The 19532-nt window shown below is 36.8% G+C and overlaps 1 protein-coding gene across 1 annotated transcript in view; it reads right to left on the bottom strand.

Moving 5' to 3' along the window:
- Positions 1–19532, bottom strand: part of DNAH14 (dynein axonemal heavy chain 14) — a 267453-nt gene that overhangs the window by 28946 nt on the left and 218975 nt on the right. Inside the window, exons 66-72 of the mRNA XM_087957091.1 lie at positions 14060–14181; positions 11770–12014; positions 7894–8351; positions 7628–7844; positions 4303–4512; positions 1991–2091; positions 1447–1603 (exon numbers count right to left, since the gene is read on the bottom strand). Coding sequence (XP_087813217.1) covers positions 1447–1603; positions 1991–2091; positions 4303–4512; positions 7628–7844; positions 7894–8351; positions 11770–12014; positions 14060–14181 — 1510 coding nt within the window. The remainder of the gene's footprint in view (positions 1–1446; positions 1604–1990; positions 2092–4302; positions 4513–7627; positions 7845–7893; positions 8352–11769; positions 12015–14059; positions 14182–19532) is intronic.

Raw genomic sequence — 19532 nt, 5'->3', positions numbered from 1 at the left:
GCACACTTAGGAAAGAACAATCTAGGCCAGTGGTCCCCAACCTTTTTGTACCAGGGACCGGTTTCAAGCAGAAAATTTTGCAAGGACCGGGGAGAGAGAAGAGAAGGAGGGGGCTTTTCCTGTCGCCGCAGCTATTCCGAGCGCCCGTTTCACCCCCACCCCACCCCGGCCGCCAGCCGCACGCCGCTTCAATCCACAGTGTCCCGTTCTGCCTGCCTGCCTGCCTGCCTTAGTTTCTGGTTGTTTGGGAGCAGCTTCGGCTGAGAAAAATAACTATTCGCCTCTTTACTCAGCCGAAGCTGTTCCGATTCAACCATTAACGAAGGCAGGCAGGCAGGCAGAACGGAGCACTGGGTTGAACCCAGCAGCGCGCGCACTGCGCGTGGGCGGGCGAGTGGGCGGCGGGCGGACGGGGTGGGGGTGGGGAGAAACGGGCGCTTCGGGAAGCTGCGGCGACAGAAAAGCCCCGCTTCTTTGAAGCAGTTTCTTCCTGGGCTGGTGGAGGAGCGAGAGAGCGACTGAGAGAGCTGACCCAGAGAGAAGGACAGGCTTCGGTTGCTTCCTCCCTCCCCTTCTTTCATTTGTGTCCTTGATCCCCGATCCTAGCAGCATTCACCGAAGGTGAAAAGCCGCCATTTTTTTAAAAAAATTCTTTGCGGCCCGGTAGAGAGTGCTCCACGGCCCGGCACGGTCCGCGGCCCGGTGGTTGGGGACCCCTGATCTAGGCTATTTGTGGACAGGATGTATAACATTTCTGCAATGTACTCAGAACAGATTCACTATACTTATTTATTATTTATCTATTTAATTATTTAGCACAATTTCTATGCTGCCTCAGTCACAAAACTCTGTACAACTTACACATCCTAAAACAGCAACAATAACAACAAAACAAATGAAAGTACATATGATGAAGTAGGCTAAATAATCGTTATAACATACAGATGGATCAATGGGAAAATAAATATGTCACCAGAGAAATTGTCTAGAAACTATAAAGGCACTTCAAATTCATGTTGGAAATGTGAAAAAAATGAAGGGACATTTGATGCTTGGTGGATTCGGTGGAAAATTCTGGATTCAAACATACATATTGATTTGGAGAATTTTAAAGATTAATATACAATTGAGACCTAAACTAATTTCTGGAGGGATGATATTATACAAAGGTGGGCACTATGGAGGAATGGCTCTCCTACAAATCCCCACCAGCAGATAGATATTCATTGGCCAATGGTACCCACAGTATTCAACTCCTGCTGGATTGGATAAAATGGGTGGAAGCAATCAGAATGTGCTGATCTTACTAGTAATAAGTAGTCTTAGTTAGATGATCAATGTATTATTTGCACATATACAGTAAATATAAATAATAATTTATAAACGAATACATATATACACGTGTGCTGTACGCAGAGGAACACATACACGCTATAAAATGCTCACCATGAGTATGGATGAGAATTAGTGGAGTTGTAGATTCAGATTCCTCATACATTCCTTTTAAATTAATTCCTCCAGTCTGAAAATACCTAGTTCCCAATTTCTCAGTTACAAATATTTGTACTGCATGGTTTAACATTTCTGAACGGAGAACTTTTATCTAGCAAAAATGAAAGTTATAATGACAACATCTTGTTTTACAAAAAATGTTGTAGTGTTTAGTTCTGGGTCTTGCTTAAAGGAGAAACACAACACATAAATTTTGCCCCTCCCTTAACCCTCTTTTCAATCATGAAAACATCTAGCAAAAGACCTGAAAATTTCATCCTTTCCCACACTTGAGATGTCAAAACCATGCCCTCACAGTCCTCAGAAACAGCAGATGACAGTCTAGTCCCAAGCAAAAATGTTTGGCCCTCCCAATACAATACAGTTTCTGAAGTTTGTATGCCATTATCATTAACTGTCAGATATCTTTCAAATCAGCTAGAAACATGTTTCTTCTAGATGTCAAAATAGTTTAACCAGTAATATTTTCATTACTTGCCAAGATAAGTCTTTCAAATGGAGAAAGCTTCTCCCAAGGGAAAATTACAGGTATACTCTCCTCATCATCTTCACTTTCTCCTGCTAGCTGTGATTCTGAATCTGCTAACAGATTAAAGTAATTATTAAATAATTACTGAAATGTTGAAATGTTTAACAATTATACTGTATAAACATTGTAACAAATTGGTACTTCTTTCAGTATTATAACTTTATTTAATGTAATGTAATTAAACTTTTCAAGTGTATTGTCTTGATCAAAATTCTTGTCATAACTTTTAACTGGGCGAAATTGTACTTCATAGAAAACAATTTTTGAATCAAGGTACCTCAAATGGACTAACTTACAGAACATATAAAAAATATGGAACCTATATTTAAATTTGGGAACGTTATAGCTGCTTTATTTCTAGTGGCTGTTGTTGCTCTACCTGGCTGCTGCATATGATCTTTATTTTCCCACGTTTTGACAGTTTCCCAGACAGTCTCATAATCCCTTGCTCACCCACCTAGAACTAACCATTTATCTGCCTGCTGGGATGGGAGAGGGGAGGAGGAAATGTGGAAGGAAGGAAGGAAGTCATTTGCTTCCACTGCTTATTTGCCCCTCTTGGTCATTCTATTTATTTTTTATTTAGGTAAGGAAATATCTCTGAAACAACAACAACAACAACAACAACAATGACCCAATGAGGCATAGGTTGTCTGGTTATTTCTTAAGGTCATGCACAAAAAAGAAGACAATAAATCAGTACGCAAGTCAAGATGTTCTAGGATAGAGAAGTGAGCAATCAGTGTTTTAAAAGGCCATATAAGGAATAAAAAGTCCATAAAAAGTGCAAAAATAGATCAGGAAAAAGCATATAATGTGGAATATTTATAAGTTCCTGCAAGACAAACCAAACAATCATTGAATAAACTTTTACATTTAACTGTTATCCTCCTACTCATTGGTCAGCAAATCGTTTCACATTAATATGCAAATTCTATGGAAAATGTGATTTATGTGGAAAAGTATTCTGTCCTGTAGTAATTCAATTGATCTCTTGCCTTCAAAGGATCAGATAATATGACTAACATTGACTAATCTTTTAAAGTGGCTTCAAGATCTTCACCTTCCTTAATTTTAGTAATCTAAATATTTTAACTTTTTGAATTATTTTATTGTGAGTTATATTTTTATACTGTGGTATTTAGGGATATGCTTATTTTACAAAAACCAAAAACATTATTTAAATGTAATTATTTATTTAGACTATACATGATGTCTAGGGTTCATTAAAGGTGGAGTTGAAATGCCAATTTGAATATAAGAGTTATGGGAAATGATGACATAGAACAAATTATTAGTTTACTCTTAGGACATCAATAATCTAGACTTGGTTTGTATCATATGTAAGGCATGTTAGTATGTATATTACAGTGTTCTGTCTCGCCTTTCCTCTGTCCCAAAAGATGAAGGAGTACACACACACACAAACAAACACAGGCAGGCAAGCTGGCTCGGACTTCACAGAGTTAATTCTTTGGAATTGATAATATTCTTGGCATTCCACCACATCCTGCCTGCCAAGTCCGAACTGATAACAAATAAGTTTTACTCACAGAAAATCACAAGGCAGTCCACAAAAATAATCATTCACTGAGAAAATCTGAAGTAAGGTTAAACTTTGTCCTGTACAAAGTTTAAGGAGAAAACACACCCACTTTTATCCCCTGTGGGGTGTGGCTCAATGACTCAGCTCACTCTCTGACCCTCCAACGCCTCCTACGTTGCTGCTCACGTTTCTCCCTACGACGCTGCTTAGGGTCGAGCCAACACTCTTCCTCTTTACTCCCTGTCAGGGGCTGCTCCGACATGCCTTTCTCCTGATTAATCTCAGGCTGTTCCTCTCGGTTGTCTGATGGAACCTGAGGCATTACCAGGGAGGAAGGTCCTGGGGAGGAAGGCATTGCCAGAGAGGAAGGTCCTGGGGAGGAAGGCATTCCCAGTTCTTCCTCCTCATCTTCCAGGTCCTCTTCCTCTGACAGCATAGGCTCGGAAATCGGGGGGCCACAACATTACAGTTACATAAAGTACATAAAAGGCACAAGGCATACAACTTGCTGACTTTTGCACATCTATACATTTCCCATCTTCATTTAGATACATGATTTAATTAATTTATTTTTAACATCTAGTTAGAAAAAACAATTAGCTCCTCTTCCAGGTGGTTTTGGAAGAGGTAGAGGTAAAGGATGTACAGAAACTTCAAACTTGCATTTTTTTGAAATTGTATAAGCTCAGAAAAATCATTATATTTTAGCAGTTACCTTGCTTTTGTGATAATGGTCTATAACATGTACTAATTAAATCATACACATTCTCACTATCTAGAAAATCTTTCCACTGTTGAGGATATGTTGACAGAGAACTGCACAATAGGCTGAATGCAGGTATTTGAGTACTCATGCACTGACATTCTTTCCACATTATTTCATTTATCCAGTGGAATGGAGCCGTTTTGTTAAATACACATGAACCTAATAAAATAATATGAAACATTTAATTAGGACACATATAAGTATTCTGAATTTAATTCAATACATAAATTATAACCAAATTATTAATTTTGGCTGCAATATGTCCATGTTGTCATGATCATCCTGACTAGTGGATTGAAAAGCCAATCTGAGACGCAGTCAATTGACCAATCACGATCCTAGAAGTTGTGACTAAAAGTAATATATGTGCAGAAACTGTTGTCAGTTTCAGAACCACCCTAAAGGGGACTTTACACAGAAGATATTTAGAAGAGAATTTATCTTTAGACCTAACACATTCAAGATGCCCAGTTTTTCCTTTCCTTTCCTCTTCTCAGCCATTTTGTGGAATAAAGCTGTATCCTGTGGTAGTACTTAAACTTGGTTTAATCACCAGGAGGACACAATCAGTTTGCTGTGAGTTAACATTTCTTTGGCATTTTAAGAGATAGCTTGGGTAATGCCCAAGGGCGGGATTCTCCTGGTGCAACAAGCGGTTCGCTAATCGCATGCTCTAAGAAGCTGTGCGCGCGTGCATAGCTATCACAATTATTTACCTTCAATGTTACTTCAGGGAAGTAACACAGCTGAGGTGCACCAATCCGTTCTGCCACGCGAATCAGCTGAGCATATATAGATGAGTACTGCACAGGGACAGGTGGGCAGGCCCACATGATCGTTGGATCGAAACGGTTTGGATCGAACTGGTTCGGAGCATTGCAGCTAGGGATTCGCCCGAACTGGTCTGAACCAGGAGAATCTCACCCCTGCTAATGCCCCCTAAATTTAACAAAAGTCTAACACAACCCTCCTCTAGCATATCAATTATATATTGAACAAAAAGGAATGTTGTTCTGCCTAGACATGCATTTGATTGCTTTGTTAAAATAACTCATAAATGCATCTATATTTATAGTAATATAAAGTTTTCCTAATTTCTTCAATATATTGTTTTAACATATAAAACTTTATTTCTAAAGATATATTATGCTTATATGGTACTTCGTAGTGTGTTCTTCATGCACAATTGAATTGTATCAGGATAACCCAGAAAAGGGGATGCTAATTGTAACAATTGCAGAAAGTGTTGCATATCTTTACTAAGGCCAAAAGTGAAAAAGTTCAGCAAAGCAATTTTGCTCATGAATTCAAGATACCAATCCCTATAAAATCCTACAAAGAATGACATTACCAGGCATAATTTTTCTAGTCTATTCTATTGAATCCAAAGAACTTCAGAACTGTAAGTGATTCTTGGCACCATAATTTAAGAAGGAATCAAAGAAACTGGAATTAGTTCAGAAAAAGGCAACAAAGTTGACAAGGAATTAGAAACTAAGTCCTATAAAGAATGACTCTAAGAGTTGCATATCTTTAGTCTTAGAAGAAATTATGGAGAATAAGATATGACAGCACTCCTCAAATATCAGAAAGGATGTCACATGGAAAAAGATCAAGATAGTTTTTCTCAGATTCCAAAAGAAAGAATCAGGAATAATGGATTTAAATTATTGGAAGATAGATTCCTGTTGCATATTTTTTTAAAAAAATAGAAAAAACCTCCTAAAAATAAGAACAATCCTACATCAGAACAATTTACCAAGCAAAGTCATTTTCCCTTTACCCTTCATCAATGTGTTCAAGCAAAGATTAGATACTTACCTGTCTGATATGCTTCCATTAAGTGCTGAGAGTTGTCAAATAGGAAAAAATAATTTGGATTTTAGCACCCAACAGGTGCTTGGGAAGTGTGCTAAGCTATCTATAACTGTATCGAAGCAATATCTACTTGGAATTATAAATCTCTGTTAAAATATTGGTAGATAAGAAAATAATAAAGCAACTGAAGGAAAACAACATAATTAAGAGACAAGAGAAAAGGAATTTATACAAGTCCCTGTTCACTGGTAGCATGGGATTGGCCAGAAGAGCTAAATAAGCATATATCTGCTATGCTTAGGAAGAAACATCTGTAGGAATAGATATCTGATCTGAGAAATGTCAGGAAAAGAGAAAAAAAGTTTTCTTTTATTCATTTAATTGATTTTTTATTTCCATTTCCTCTTAAGTCATGTAACATAGTACAGGTAATTCTCAATTTACTATCTTTCATTTAGTGACTGTTCGAAGTGAACAAAGTGAACAGCACTGAAAAAAGTGACATGACCATATTTCACACTTATAAAACACTGTTAGGAATAACATAGGTTACCTAACGTAGTTTGGGTAAAATAATATATATAGACTATGATAGTGAGTTTAAGTGTGTGTCACTTTAACTGCAAAGCATGTAATTTTGGGTGCGGCTGTAAAGCGCCATAAGAGGGAGCAAGAGAACTTGATTGATTGCTGGCTTACTGGATTGCTTGCTGACGATGATGGATTGTTAACTGCGTGTTCTCTGCTGTTGCTGAAGGAAGAAAGGAGGTTTAACTTCTTCATATCTCTACTGCGAAGAGATATATTGCTGGACTGATATTTGTAAGTTTAATGACCTCTTTTTCGACACTGGACTTTGCAACTGGTTAATCCCCGGACGGACTGAACTAGTGTATGATATATGGACTGTTTGACTATGCTAAAAATCTTACTGGAATAAACTATTTAACTAGCACATTGTATCTGTTTTACTGAGTGTAAGCTACAACAACGTTTATCTCACATATTTGCCTGCCTGCCTGACTGCCGTGCAGGTTCTGCTAGGGTGTATATCCCTAACAAACACACACATAAGCACACATACATACATAGATATACAAACCCTTACACTTAGAAAATTAACTATTAATCAATGCCCGTAACATTAGAAATAACATATAAAGATTTGGCATATTTTTGATTAATTTTTCTCAGTATTCACATTTCTTATTTTGACAATTTTCAACCAACTTTATAATTGTTCACAAAAATTTTAGGGACAGCATTATAAAATCTAAAAGTAATTGCTTAGCTCAATTGAAATATGGTATGTTGATTACATAGTTTTCTATGGCCAATTCTTACTATAATTTACATGTATGTTACATATTTACTCAAGGATGACAAAATCCATTCCTGAGAGCACATTATATCTTTACACATGTTTTTATTGAAAATATTAATATTTTTTGTTTACCATTACAGTCAGAGATTGATGGTTGCTTAATATTTGCTATCATGCCAGAGTACAGGAAGAAATTCCACTCATTCTCTGATATAAATCCAAGCTTATTTGTGAATACATTTTCACCATAATTATTTTTCATGATTGCTGTGCAAAGCAGGAAAGCAAAGCATAGCTTATTTTTATTGAACACAGCTGAAGAAACTGTCTGCAAAATAAAAAAAAACATGTAACACATTAATATTTGCCACATTTGCCAAATACATATGCAAGTCCTATTGGATGAAAATAATGTATGTATTATGATATTTAAGTACCTCGTAGACATGATATGTTAGTGTCTCAATTATATCATCAATATGTATTTTGAAGTGATCTATCTCAGTCTCACTTTTCGTTAATGTTTCTTCACTTTGTACCTTATATTCACTTATTTTTGTACTTGAAAGAGGATCACTGAGAGAAATGTCACTTTTTTTCACATTATCTATAGAATCTACAAAGATCTTATGAAACCAATTCAGTGAAAACTGATAGACATGGTTGATGTGTACAAGTTCTGATATTACAAAGTAGAGCACAGCACCACGAGTTGCTATAGGAATATAGGCTTTACGCAATCCTTCTATGGTGACTTCTGTTGCTGCTGAATCTGCTACACGCTGAAAAATCTCTGACGAGGTAATTTTTGTTCGCTGCAAATTTTCAATGAGGGCTTGGTCATCTAAAAGGTGCCCTGTAAAAAAGTGTAATTGAATTGTAGAATAGAATAAATTAAATAATTTTATTTTGTAAATTAAATATTCACTTTATAAACCAGAAAGCAGTATAACAAGGGAGCCCTGTTAGCAAAGTTATGAAACTAGTACAATAGTTTTATATGACATTGTTAGGTATAACATTGATACCCAACAAGGTTTGGGTGGATAAATATATAAACTAAGGTATCATAGTTTAAGTGTTTGTAACTTTAAGCACCACACTGCATGTAATTAGTCAATTAAGGGTGCGGTTAGAAACTGCAATAAGAGGAAGCAGGAGAAAGCTTGCTGACTACTGCCTATTGACTTACTGCCTATTGCCTACTGCCTACTGTTTTACTGTTTACCGTTTGCTGTTTACTGCTGGATACAACTGTTTACTACTGTTTTACTGCGACTGTCTACTGTTTGATCGTTCTACGTTAGTGAGTCTTACTGAATGGATATATTGTGAATGACATACGGACTGATTGACAATGCTTAAACTCTAACTGGATTAAAAACTATTTAAACTACAAACAGTGTTTGTGTTCAGTGTGTGTATACTCTAAAACCCTTCATCTCTCATTTGGCTGCCTGACTTGACTGCTGCTGCATACTCTGCTAGGGGTTTATCCCCAAACACTAACAGACATTACTAGAATTATGCAGCTATTTGGATCTGAAAAGGTGCTGGGGGGAAAAGGAAACCTTGCTGCAGCTGCTGAAACCATCTTAAAAAGGCTGCATCTTTTCCTGGGCTCATATTGTAGCTGCCTGGTCCCAGAGAAAAACATATTGTTACTTATGGAGATGCCAGTTGTTGGGGTTCTTGTAAATAAAAGTTGCCAGGGGAATACACTGGGACTATGACAAACACGTATTTGGAGTTCCAGGAAAAATATGAACAGTGTCAGAAATACATGTTTCATTTCATGTTTGGAAGAGGGATGTAATATAAGTGATATATAAAGGGATATCAGCAAGTGTAAGATAATGAGAACTATCCCTATGAACTGCATATTTTAAAATACAAGATTCCAGCTCATTCTGTGTGTATATTTTTGTATAAGTATACTAGTTATACTGGATCAAGGGGTATAATAAAACACAAACTGTTTTCTTGGACCATAAAGGAGATGGTGGGAGATTTGTGTTTTTAGACTTCCATGATTGTGTTAATATAGCCATACAATAAAGTTCTCTTGGTCATGTTTTCTTTCTTGTTTACCTGGGAAGATTGACATCAATCTGAAAGTACAGATCCCTTGTCATCTTCTTTACAGTCCAAAAAGTTAGAGAGGATCCTTTCTGAATCTATTGCTCTACCCACATCCCTGCTTTTGGCTATGTCCTTCCTTATCTGATTGTACTCTAAGCCTTTGTCCTGTCTCTCAAGGTCTTTCCCACATACCATTACATGTGCTCATGCTACACCAGCCCCTCATGTGACCTGTTGCATCCTTCCACACCCTGCAGCAGCCATCCCAAGACATGCTATGCTCATGCAATGCCAGCCCCTTGTGCACCCTTCTGGACCCTTGAATTTATAACTGCCTGCCATCTTCCCCATTGATTTTGCTTGTTGAAGTCTGCAGGAAATTGCTTAATGTCCTGTGGTTATATATTTATTTATTCAATATCTATGCTGTTCATCTCATTGATACAGCAACTACAATGACCCTCACTTAATGATGGCAATCAGGAGTTCAGGTTTGCCATCACTAAGTGTTGTAGTTACAGGACATCATGCTTTACAATTGCATTGCTTAGCCATGGAAATTCCAATCCCAATTACCGGTGTTAACTGATTTTCATTTATATAACAGAAAGCATAGAAAGTTATAGGAAAGCATTTGGGGATCATCTACATGTGGGATTCAGCTGGTTCTCATCAGTTTCCCCCCAACTGTTAGTTAATTGCTTATGCAATTTGGAGAACCGACTAAAAATAAAGTGGAAGATAGGGTTTTTTCTCTCTCTCCCCCTTCAGTTAATAGCTCTGGGCAGACAGCCAAGAACCACTTGACAGTTGCAGCTGGAATGCAGCCATACAAGCTAATCAAGTCAATAAACAATAGAAACTGACAGGATTAGGGCAGGGAAACCCATCAATCACTCATCTAAGGATAGGATTAAGTATAGGATTGTCCTTCAGGAAGAAGGACAAGATTACAAACATTTTCATTATAAAGAGTATTAAGTAACACTTCTTTGATCAGCTGGTACTCCCTGGAGTTCCCCAAGACCTTTATAACTGCTACATTGTTGGCTACTTGTTTCTTCCTGGGGGAAAAGATGCAGGAGAGGACAATGATGAAGCTTGATTATACAGGAATTTAATGCATGTGTGGTCCAGCCAGCTGTATTGCTTCTGCTGTGAAGCACCCAATTTAGAACATAGAGAATATAGAATAATAGAGTTGGAAGGGTGAATGGCTTTTGGCAGCATGCTCAGGCTTTCAATTATCATGAGCAGCTGCTCTTAGTTTCCCTCTCAGCTGCTGCGTTTGCTTTGGGGTTGACTTTTTAAAAAAAAGGTTCCTGGCACTGTCCTTTTGGGGTAGACTTCCCTCACTCTTTTTGAAAGCCTCTAGTGATGGATCACCCACCAACTTCTGATTGGTCTCACCCTTAGGAAATTTCTCCTTAGTCCTAGGTTGCTTCTTTCTTTGGTTAGTTTTCATCCATTGTTTCTCGTTGTGCCTTTTGGTGTTTTGGAAAATATATTGACTCTCTCATTTTTGTAGGAGCCCTTCAAATTTCCTGACAGAACAATTAATCAGTGGAACAACTTGCCTCCAGAAATTGTAAATGTTCCAACACTGGAAGTTTTAAAGAAGAGATTGGATAACCATTTGTCTGAAGTGGTGTAGGGTTTCTTGCCTAAGCAGGGAGTTGGACTAGAAGACCTCCAAGGTCCTTTCCAACTCTATTATTCTATACTATTCTAAATATTGGAACAGTGCTATTTTATTGTGCTATTTTATTGTGAGTTGGACTAAGGAGACATTTCCTAAGGGTGAGACCAATCAAGTTGGCCACGCCCACCCAGTCACATGACCACCCAGCTCTGCCCACCCAGTCATTAGGGCAGAGAACTGGCTGTTAAATTATTTGAATCCCACTACTGGGATGATCATAAAATTACAATGAAAATTACTGTAAGAAGGTGTCCTTTAATTATAATTAGCATGATGCAGAATTATGTTAATAATAGTTGAAGAACATGTGAGTTGGCAAGTCTCAGTTTTTATGCTACTACTAAATGAAGTTTATAAGCCTTTATACACTGATAATGAAACATTATTTTCAAAAAAATGAAGTTTTTGGCCTTTGAATTCTATTTAATAACATTTTGTGCTTTCGGCAAAATAATATAAAATATATGAAGTTTTTCAAAGTTTTATTTACCAGTTGTTTTTTGCAAAAGTTGAAGTGATCTTTGTTCATATTCATGTAGTGCTACCAGATCAATTGATATGCTTTCCATCAACTTGCAGTACTGTTTTTCAAGCTCAGGTTTTTCCTTATTTACAACTGCAGATAAAAGCTGATTTTGCAAACCATGGAATGTTAAAGTGAAGTTTATCATAGTAACAACATTGCATGTTGCTGGCAGAAAATGAGGATTGGGTTTCTGTGTTGTCAGATATAATCTGAAATAATCACAAATATTTATAAAGCTTTTTGCGTATGTTACATAATTTTTGATTTTTTAATATCATAAAATATTATATTATATTTTTATATTAAAAAGAATATCTAATATTGTTTAACATCCTGAATATTTTTTTTATTTATTTTCTTACTTGCATTTAATCTAAAATACTAGTCTATAAAAACCTCATTGACATAAAACATGGCTATCTAATGTAAGGGAATATCAGTATAACACTGTCTGGTTATTAAGATTTGTATATTTGGAAGTTTGCTCCACCCCCCCACTTTCAGAGTACCTTTTCCAGCATATGGAACAGGTCTGTTTGGCTCTTGCTTGACCTGCACTTTAAAAAAATCTGTAAAGTTGTGTTATGTTTTCAGGGACTTTCATTGGAAATTAATTTTAATTTGTAATTTTCTTTTTTAAATATTGAGTAGAACAACAGGACATTTCAACTTGCCAATGCTCATTATTGAGTTGGAGTGACTCAATAAGGAATAATCACCAAGGACCGTAAGAAATGTTCATGAGTTGGGTGGTTTGAATATATAGAGCAGAAAGACTGTGATTAAGTCTACAGAAGTCTAAATTAAAGTATCTCTAATTTAAATAATAATAATAATAATAATAATAATAATAATAATAATAATAATAATAATAATAATGGTAGCAGTAGTACTTCAGGAACTTTTAACAAGGTAAAAAGAACAATATAAAAATATTTTTTCTTACATTGCATCTGCAATCTGCTTTTCTCTAAGTCATAGCAATTATTTTTCACATTATTGGATGAATTAATTAGGCTGTGTTCTGAATAATACATTTTCAGGCACTTAAAGTGTGGTTTCACCTCTTTTCCTACTGGGTTTCTTCTTTTCATTCTATATATTTTGTATGTCTTAGTCTCCTCATGAGGTTTAGTTTCTAGTCCCATGATCTTTCTCCCTCACTGATTAATTATTGATTAGTTACATATTCATATGCCCTGTTTTAAAACAGGACAGGATTAAAGCATATACTTTTGAAAATATGGCATGTGGAAGTAGTTTCCACTCTTTCTCAACTTCTTGCAAGAATAGAGTTGACAACTGAATTGTGGGTTGCAAAGAAAGGGCAGGTTTATTTTCCACCCTGCTATTTTTTGGACAGTCTAAAATCTTCTAAGCTTCAGTTTTATAAGAGAAAAAGAACACACACCTATGGTAAACATATGTCTTGCCTTAAGTTTAATTGTAAAGAGAAACGCTCCTTTTGCATGCTCAGATGATTTAATGATCTTCATCAACTGATACTTAGTTCTAGCGCAGCAGTATGACTCTCACTAGAGAAGTAATCTATGAGTGGCCACTGAGGTAGCTATTAGGATATCTGAAGAGAAAACTGCTTTAGAATGTACAGGAGCGCTCACACATATCTATTGTTAACCCCTTAAAATAGCTGCATCTTTTCCCAGATTCGTGTAGTTTTCTTCTGTAACATAATTACATAAATAATAATAAAATGTATAATCATGGGAAAATATTGCATTAGGTATAAAAAAATATTGAATGATGCTATGCATGCATACACATGTATTCTGAAGCACCTTTTCTCCTAGAATCCAAGGTGCTAGATAGTTCTGGTAGCTCTGTTGCTTGTGAACTGCACTGGATTTAATAGTGCATAACGCATTACGGCTTTCTGTGATGCACATGGTTTTATATACTCTGATACTGTTTTTAAAATAATTTTAATCTAGTAGTAGTAGACAATTTCCAAATAATGTTCAGCAATAAAATTGTAAAATCTGGTCATGACATTTCTGGTCATAATAGTGCAAATATTAGTACAGTAATATAGTTTTGATTTAGTGGTCATTATATTCTCTTATTGGGAATTTGCTTGGAAATAATCCACATGAATAAACTCTAACATATATTTAAATATATCCCATGACTTGAGAATATTCAGAAGTCTTTATCTTTCTTTCAAAGTACAAATTCTTGTTAGGGTGAATATAAAATGCAGGCTTAAAGTTATTCAATTTATACAAGCAATTACCGAAAGTCTGAATTGTACTGAATTTCAGAATCTCCTATTCTAATGAATTCTTGTCCTCCTTTTTTGTAGATCTCCTTGCTTAAGATTGATTTTATATTTGAATCCAATGTTTCAGGAAAATCCTAAAAAATACAAGACTGTAGTTAATATTAACATACAGTAAGTAATTTTCCTGTTCTTTGGAAAACGCACCTCCTACAGTAATTAAGATACTCTATACTTTGCTCTTTTTTGATGAGGAATTGCTTCCTGTGAGGAACAGTAATGTATTGCTACGGCTTAACAATGCACAAAACATTATAAATTGATGACAATATAAGAAGCATGAACGAACAAGAATTCATATTTTATTTCTCACCCAGTCTTTCTCGTGCAATTCTTACATGATGTCTATATGCATGTTGGTATAGAACATGTAGATTTTTTGGCAACATTTTCAAACATGAGGACGAGAATGACTTGCCCAAAATCACCTTGCTGGATTTTTGTATCAAAGGAGGACTAGAACTTAAAAATAAAAGTTGAAAACAGGACCAGAACTAAAATCCATTTCCCCATTTCCAGTCTAACCTCTTAATCACTAGCCAGATTAGTTCTCAATGCCTTAATAGCTGAAAACTAGAAATGCTTTTATTATTCAACTACTACATTGGTAGTGAAGTGATGTCAGAGATAAACTAATTTTACTGATTTCATAATTTGTATTGCATTACTAGAGTTGGAGTGTTTTATTTGATTATCCAAATGATAATTAAAAGATATCAGTTGGCTAGCTTTCGCTTAAAGCTACATTGTATAGAACTATGAAATTAATGTCCAAGAGAAAAACTACCAATTAATCTCCACAAGAACAACCACCAAGAAAAGGACTGTCCATACCACATGATAGCGAAAAACTAGATACAGCCTCTCCTAACCATCCTGTTTGCAATGGGTGTTCTAAAATCCAAGATTTTATTCAAACAGATAATATAAAAACAGTTTAATGAGATCAACATTTAAATTTTTATTTTTAATTCTGTGATTCAATTGTATTGCTTCCCCTTTTCCTAGTATAGCTCTTTCATGTAGAGAATTGGTTATATCATTTAAAAACTTAATTTTTCACTGAAACATTCCTTACATGCCAAATTGCTTTGTTGTATTTTAGGATTGGTACAAAGTATATTCTTCACTCATTGACACTTTCCTTTCTATTTTTCCTGGTGCTGGACTGAAGGGAAAGATTCTTGGAGAAGTCCCCAGCTGAATAGACTAGGATATGTCAGGAAATTCAGACTAACTGCTGACAGTTTATCTTACATTTAACAAATCAGTCTGTACTATGGATTCCTCATTGAGAGAGAGGACTTGGTTTTCCAAATCTGGGGATTTATCATCATGCTTGCCTATTGTCAAGTATTAAATACTAAAAGCCAATAATTGATATTCATTTTCTAATTTGGATAACTTTGGAATATACATATATAGCACCTTTAGTTGGATAGACAGTGTTAAGATCTGAATACTTACTAAGCTGGCAAGAATAGCTAACACCCAAGAAGATGGGCTCAAGATCCAGATGGATCTTGACAGACTAGAACACTGGGCTGTATCTAACAAAATGAAATTCAATGTAGAGAAAAGTAAAGTCCTACACTTAGGCAAGAGAAACCAAAAGTACACATATAGACTAGGTGAAACCAGGCTCAATAGGAGTAATAGTGAGAGGGATTTTGGAGTCTTAGTGGACAACCAGCTAAATATGAGCCAGCAGTGTGCAGCAGCAGCCAAAAAAGCTAATGCAATCCTAAGTTGCATTAACAGAGGGATACAAGCGAGATCAAGTGAGGTACTAATACCACTCTATAAAGCCTTAGTAAGACCACACCTAGAGTACTGCATCCAGTTTTGGTCACCACAGCAACCAGGATGATTAGGGAACTGGAGACTAAAACATATGAAGAACGGTTACAGGAACTGGGCATGGCTAATCTAGTGAAGAGAAGGACCAGGGGAGACATGATAGCAGTCTTCCAATATTTGAGGGGCTGCCACAGAGAGGAGGGGGTCAAGCTATTTTCTAAAGCACCTGTAGGCCAGACAAGGAATAATGGATAGAAATTGAACAAGGACAGATTTAACCTGGAAAAAAGGAGAAACTTTTTGACAGTGAGAACAATCAACCAATGGAACAGCTTGCCCTTGGAAGTTGTGGGAACGTCATCACTTGAGACTTTCAAGAAGAGATTGGACCGCCATTTGTCAGAAATGGTGTAGGGTCTTTCGCTTGGATGGGTGGTTGGACTAGATGATATACAAGGTCCATTCCGACTCTGATTATCTGTTAAAGATCTGTCTGTTAAAGAATATAATAGAGCTCTAATATCTCTGGAAACATTTATATCAATTAAAAAGCCGTGGAATGTAATATCTAAAAAAGAGATTTAATCCTTTTCCCCATGCTAAATTGACTTTATGCAGAAATCCAACATTAAAAATTGGGAGAAAGATGGCAATTTGGAAAAAATAGCTGAGAGTGGGGACATTGATTTGGGACCAATTGATAAGTTGATGCGGATGAATTTATAACATATGCTGTACTAAGAGACAAATATCATCTATCAAATATAAGTCACTGACAATATTTACAGTTAGAACATTTGCTAATACCATTGTTTGCACTGCTTCTGAGACACGCAAGTTGTTAGAAAAACTGGTTAAATCTTTTAAAACTAAAACAGCTACAATTAGTTTCTATAGCTGTTTGTTGTCAGTAAGTCAATTTAATATGCAGATGGTAAGGGATAAATGAAATAAAGAATTAGAGGCTCCGATATTGGCTATACAATTGGAAACTGTCTTAACTTCTATACCTACAGTGTCAATGGTCCTTAAACTTATACTCTACAATAAATAATAGTTAGAATGTATCGGACTCCATTATGTTTGTACAGAGGAGGGTTTCAGGAACATTTGCAAGGCGACTGTGAGGATTACATGAAGCCTCTGTTAGATTTAGAATTGTTCAGAGTTAAACTTTCGCCATGTGGGTCTAATCTCTGACCTTTCCTTTTTGAGGAAGATTGCTTAGTAGGTGATCTTTCTACAGCTTGAAAGGCCCTTGAAGGAAGCAGGTTATCTGGCTCCATTACAGTCAGTTTCAGATTAGGATATAGTACTGAGATACTATTGATAAGTATCCTCACCCTAGGATGAGGATAATGTATTCAACCTGACTTTCCTAGGATGCTGTTGATCATGGTTTTCCTCTGGGTTAGCTAGGGAGGATGGAGTAGAGGTACAGCTCTTCTGTAGTTCTCTTTCTTGTGCTGACCAACTGGACCTCATCTTCATCCACATCTTTAATAAATCACTAGAGATGTGCTATAATCCTTTTTGCTTCAAATACTCTATTATCATCCCAGTGCTGAAGAAATTCTCCATTGAGGACCACAATGACTTCAGACTGGTTGCTCTGACATCCATAGTTATGAAAACCTTTGAAAGGCTAGTGCTGGGCTGTCTGAAAACCATCATGGATCCGCTGTTAGACGCTTTGCAATGTGCCTACTGAGCAAATAGATAGGCAGATGATGCTGTTAATATGGCTCTGCACTACATCCTACAACATCTTGAATCTACAAAGACCTATGCAAGGGTCCTCTTTGTAGACTTCAACTTGGCATTCAATACCATCATTCTAGATATGCTTCTAACTAAACTAAATTAGCTAGCTGTGCCTGATCACACTTGTAAGTGGATAAGCTTTCTAATAGATAGGAAGCAGCAGGTGCCGCTAGGCAAAATCACATCAGATACCAGTCATACTTAATATGATAAACCATAGGGGGTTGGACTAGATGACCTACAAGGTCCCTTCCAACTCTGTTAATCTGTATCTACCTGTACAATTAGCATGCCACCCCCTCCCACTCCTAGGGCTGTGTGCTGTCTCCACTTCTCTATATATACCAATGACTGCATCTCAAAAGAACCCTCTGTTAAGGTATTGAAGTTTGCAGATGATACAACAATTATTAGTCTCATTTGAGACATTGACTAATCTGCATACAGAGGGGAGTTTGAACAACTAGCTTTGTGGTGCGACCGGAACAACATTGAATTAAATACACCCAAAACCATAGAAATGATGGTAGACTTTAGGAGAAATCCTCCTATACTATCATGTCTTACAATACTAGACAACACAGTATCAACAGTAGAGACTTTCAAGTTTCTAGGTTCTATCATCACAAGATCTAAAATGGACACCTAAAGGGTTTCCGGTTTGTCGGCTTGCGAGCGGTAGGGATTCGCGGCTGCGCGATCCCTGCCGCGCTAGCCGTTTTGGGGCTTCGACCCGGACGGGTGCGGAGCAAGGCTGCCCTGCAGGGGTAGCTGAAGGTAAGGGGATCCGGAGGAAGGGTTTGGGGTGTTGCAGACCCCTCCCTGGCCGGCAGAACCCCCTGTTACCAGGGCGGTGCAGCGGCGGTCCGTAATGGCCGCCACAAAGAAGTTGACAGCCGGGCAAGTATGCGCAGGAGGAAGAAGAGAAAGTTATTGAAAGTAAAAGTTCTTCTTGGTCGACCCAGGGCTTTGAGATTTATTTAATTTAATTCCTGGAAAAGATGGTTTTCTGATGATTTCTTCCACAAGAGAAAAAAAAGCGGCTGTTTTGAGGTGCTGAAGGGAAAGTTTACTCTCCCTCCCGACGGAATTAAGCCGGAAGGAGAGGATAAAGAAAATATATAAATTTGGATCTTGTTGGAGGAGATGCCTTGAAGACTTGAGGACAGAAATACAATCTTAATAAGGCTTTAAAATATAGACTTGGATTCTTTTTTTTTTATTTGTTTGATACCACCCTGGAAGAGGAAGGGGGAATTTTGGCTTGCTTGGATTTATTGAGGATTGTGGATTTTGGGATTGTTTTGCCTTTCTCTGGAATATTTGGTTGGTGTAAGAAGAAAGAGGAATAAAGAAAAGAAAAGACTTATTTATAATGGCTTTCCTTTTTGAAGACCTGAGGATGAATATGAGCAAACAAAAGCAATCTGCAAAGATGGCATGGAAAAAGCTTTTCTATTTCTAGAAATGGCGCTGGTCAATTACCAACAGACAATGGAACAGATGGAAATGGAAGAAGAACAACAAGGAAGAGCGAAGACGCCATCTTCATTGAATTCCAAAACTTATCTAAGGAAGAAGGAAGGAAGAGAGCAAGGAAAATGAAGGACTTAAGATCTAAAAAACATTTGAGAAAGAGAAAAATATGATGCAAAGTAAATATAATGATAACAAACAAGAGAAAAAGGGAATGCAACAGAGAAGGGATCCCAGCAAGGCAGAGGTTAGAAGAAGAAGGGGGGTAGGAAGATTTGGTGGGGAAGAAAGAAAGGGAAAGGCGGAGAAAAGCCTCAAAGCTTTAAAATTGGATGGGAGAAGAGGATTTTTTTTAGAGATAAAGGATGAAATATAATTTTCTGTAAGA

The sequence above is a fragment of the Notechis scutatus genome, chromosome 1 (genome assembly GCF_049901735.1).
Source record: "Notechis scutatus isolate UNSWTSFEM ecotype Mainland chromosome 1, rNotScu1.2, whole genome shotgun sequence".
NCBI classification, from domain to species: Eukaryota; Metazoa; Chordata; class Lepidosauria; order Squamata; family Elapidae; genus Notechis; species Notechis scutatus.
The sequence above is the reverse complement of the archived record's forward strand: the minus strand, read 5'-3'. Positions and strand labels throughout refer to the sequence as shown.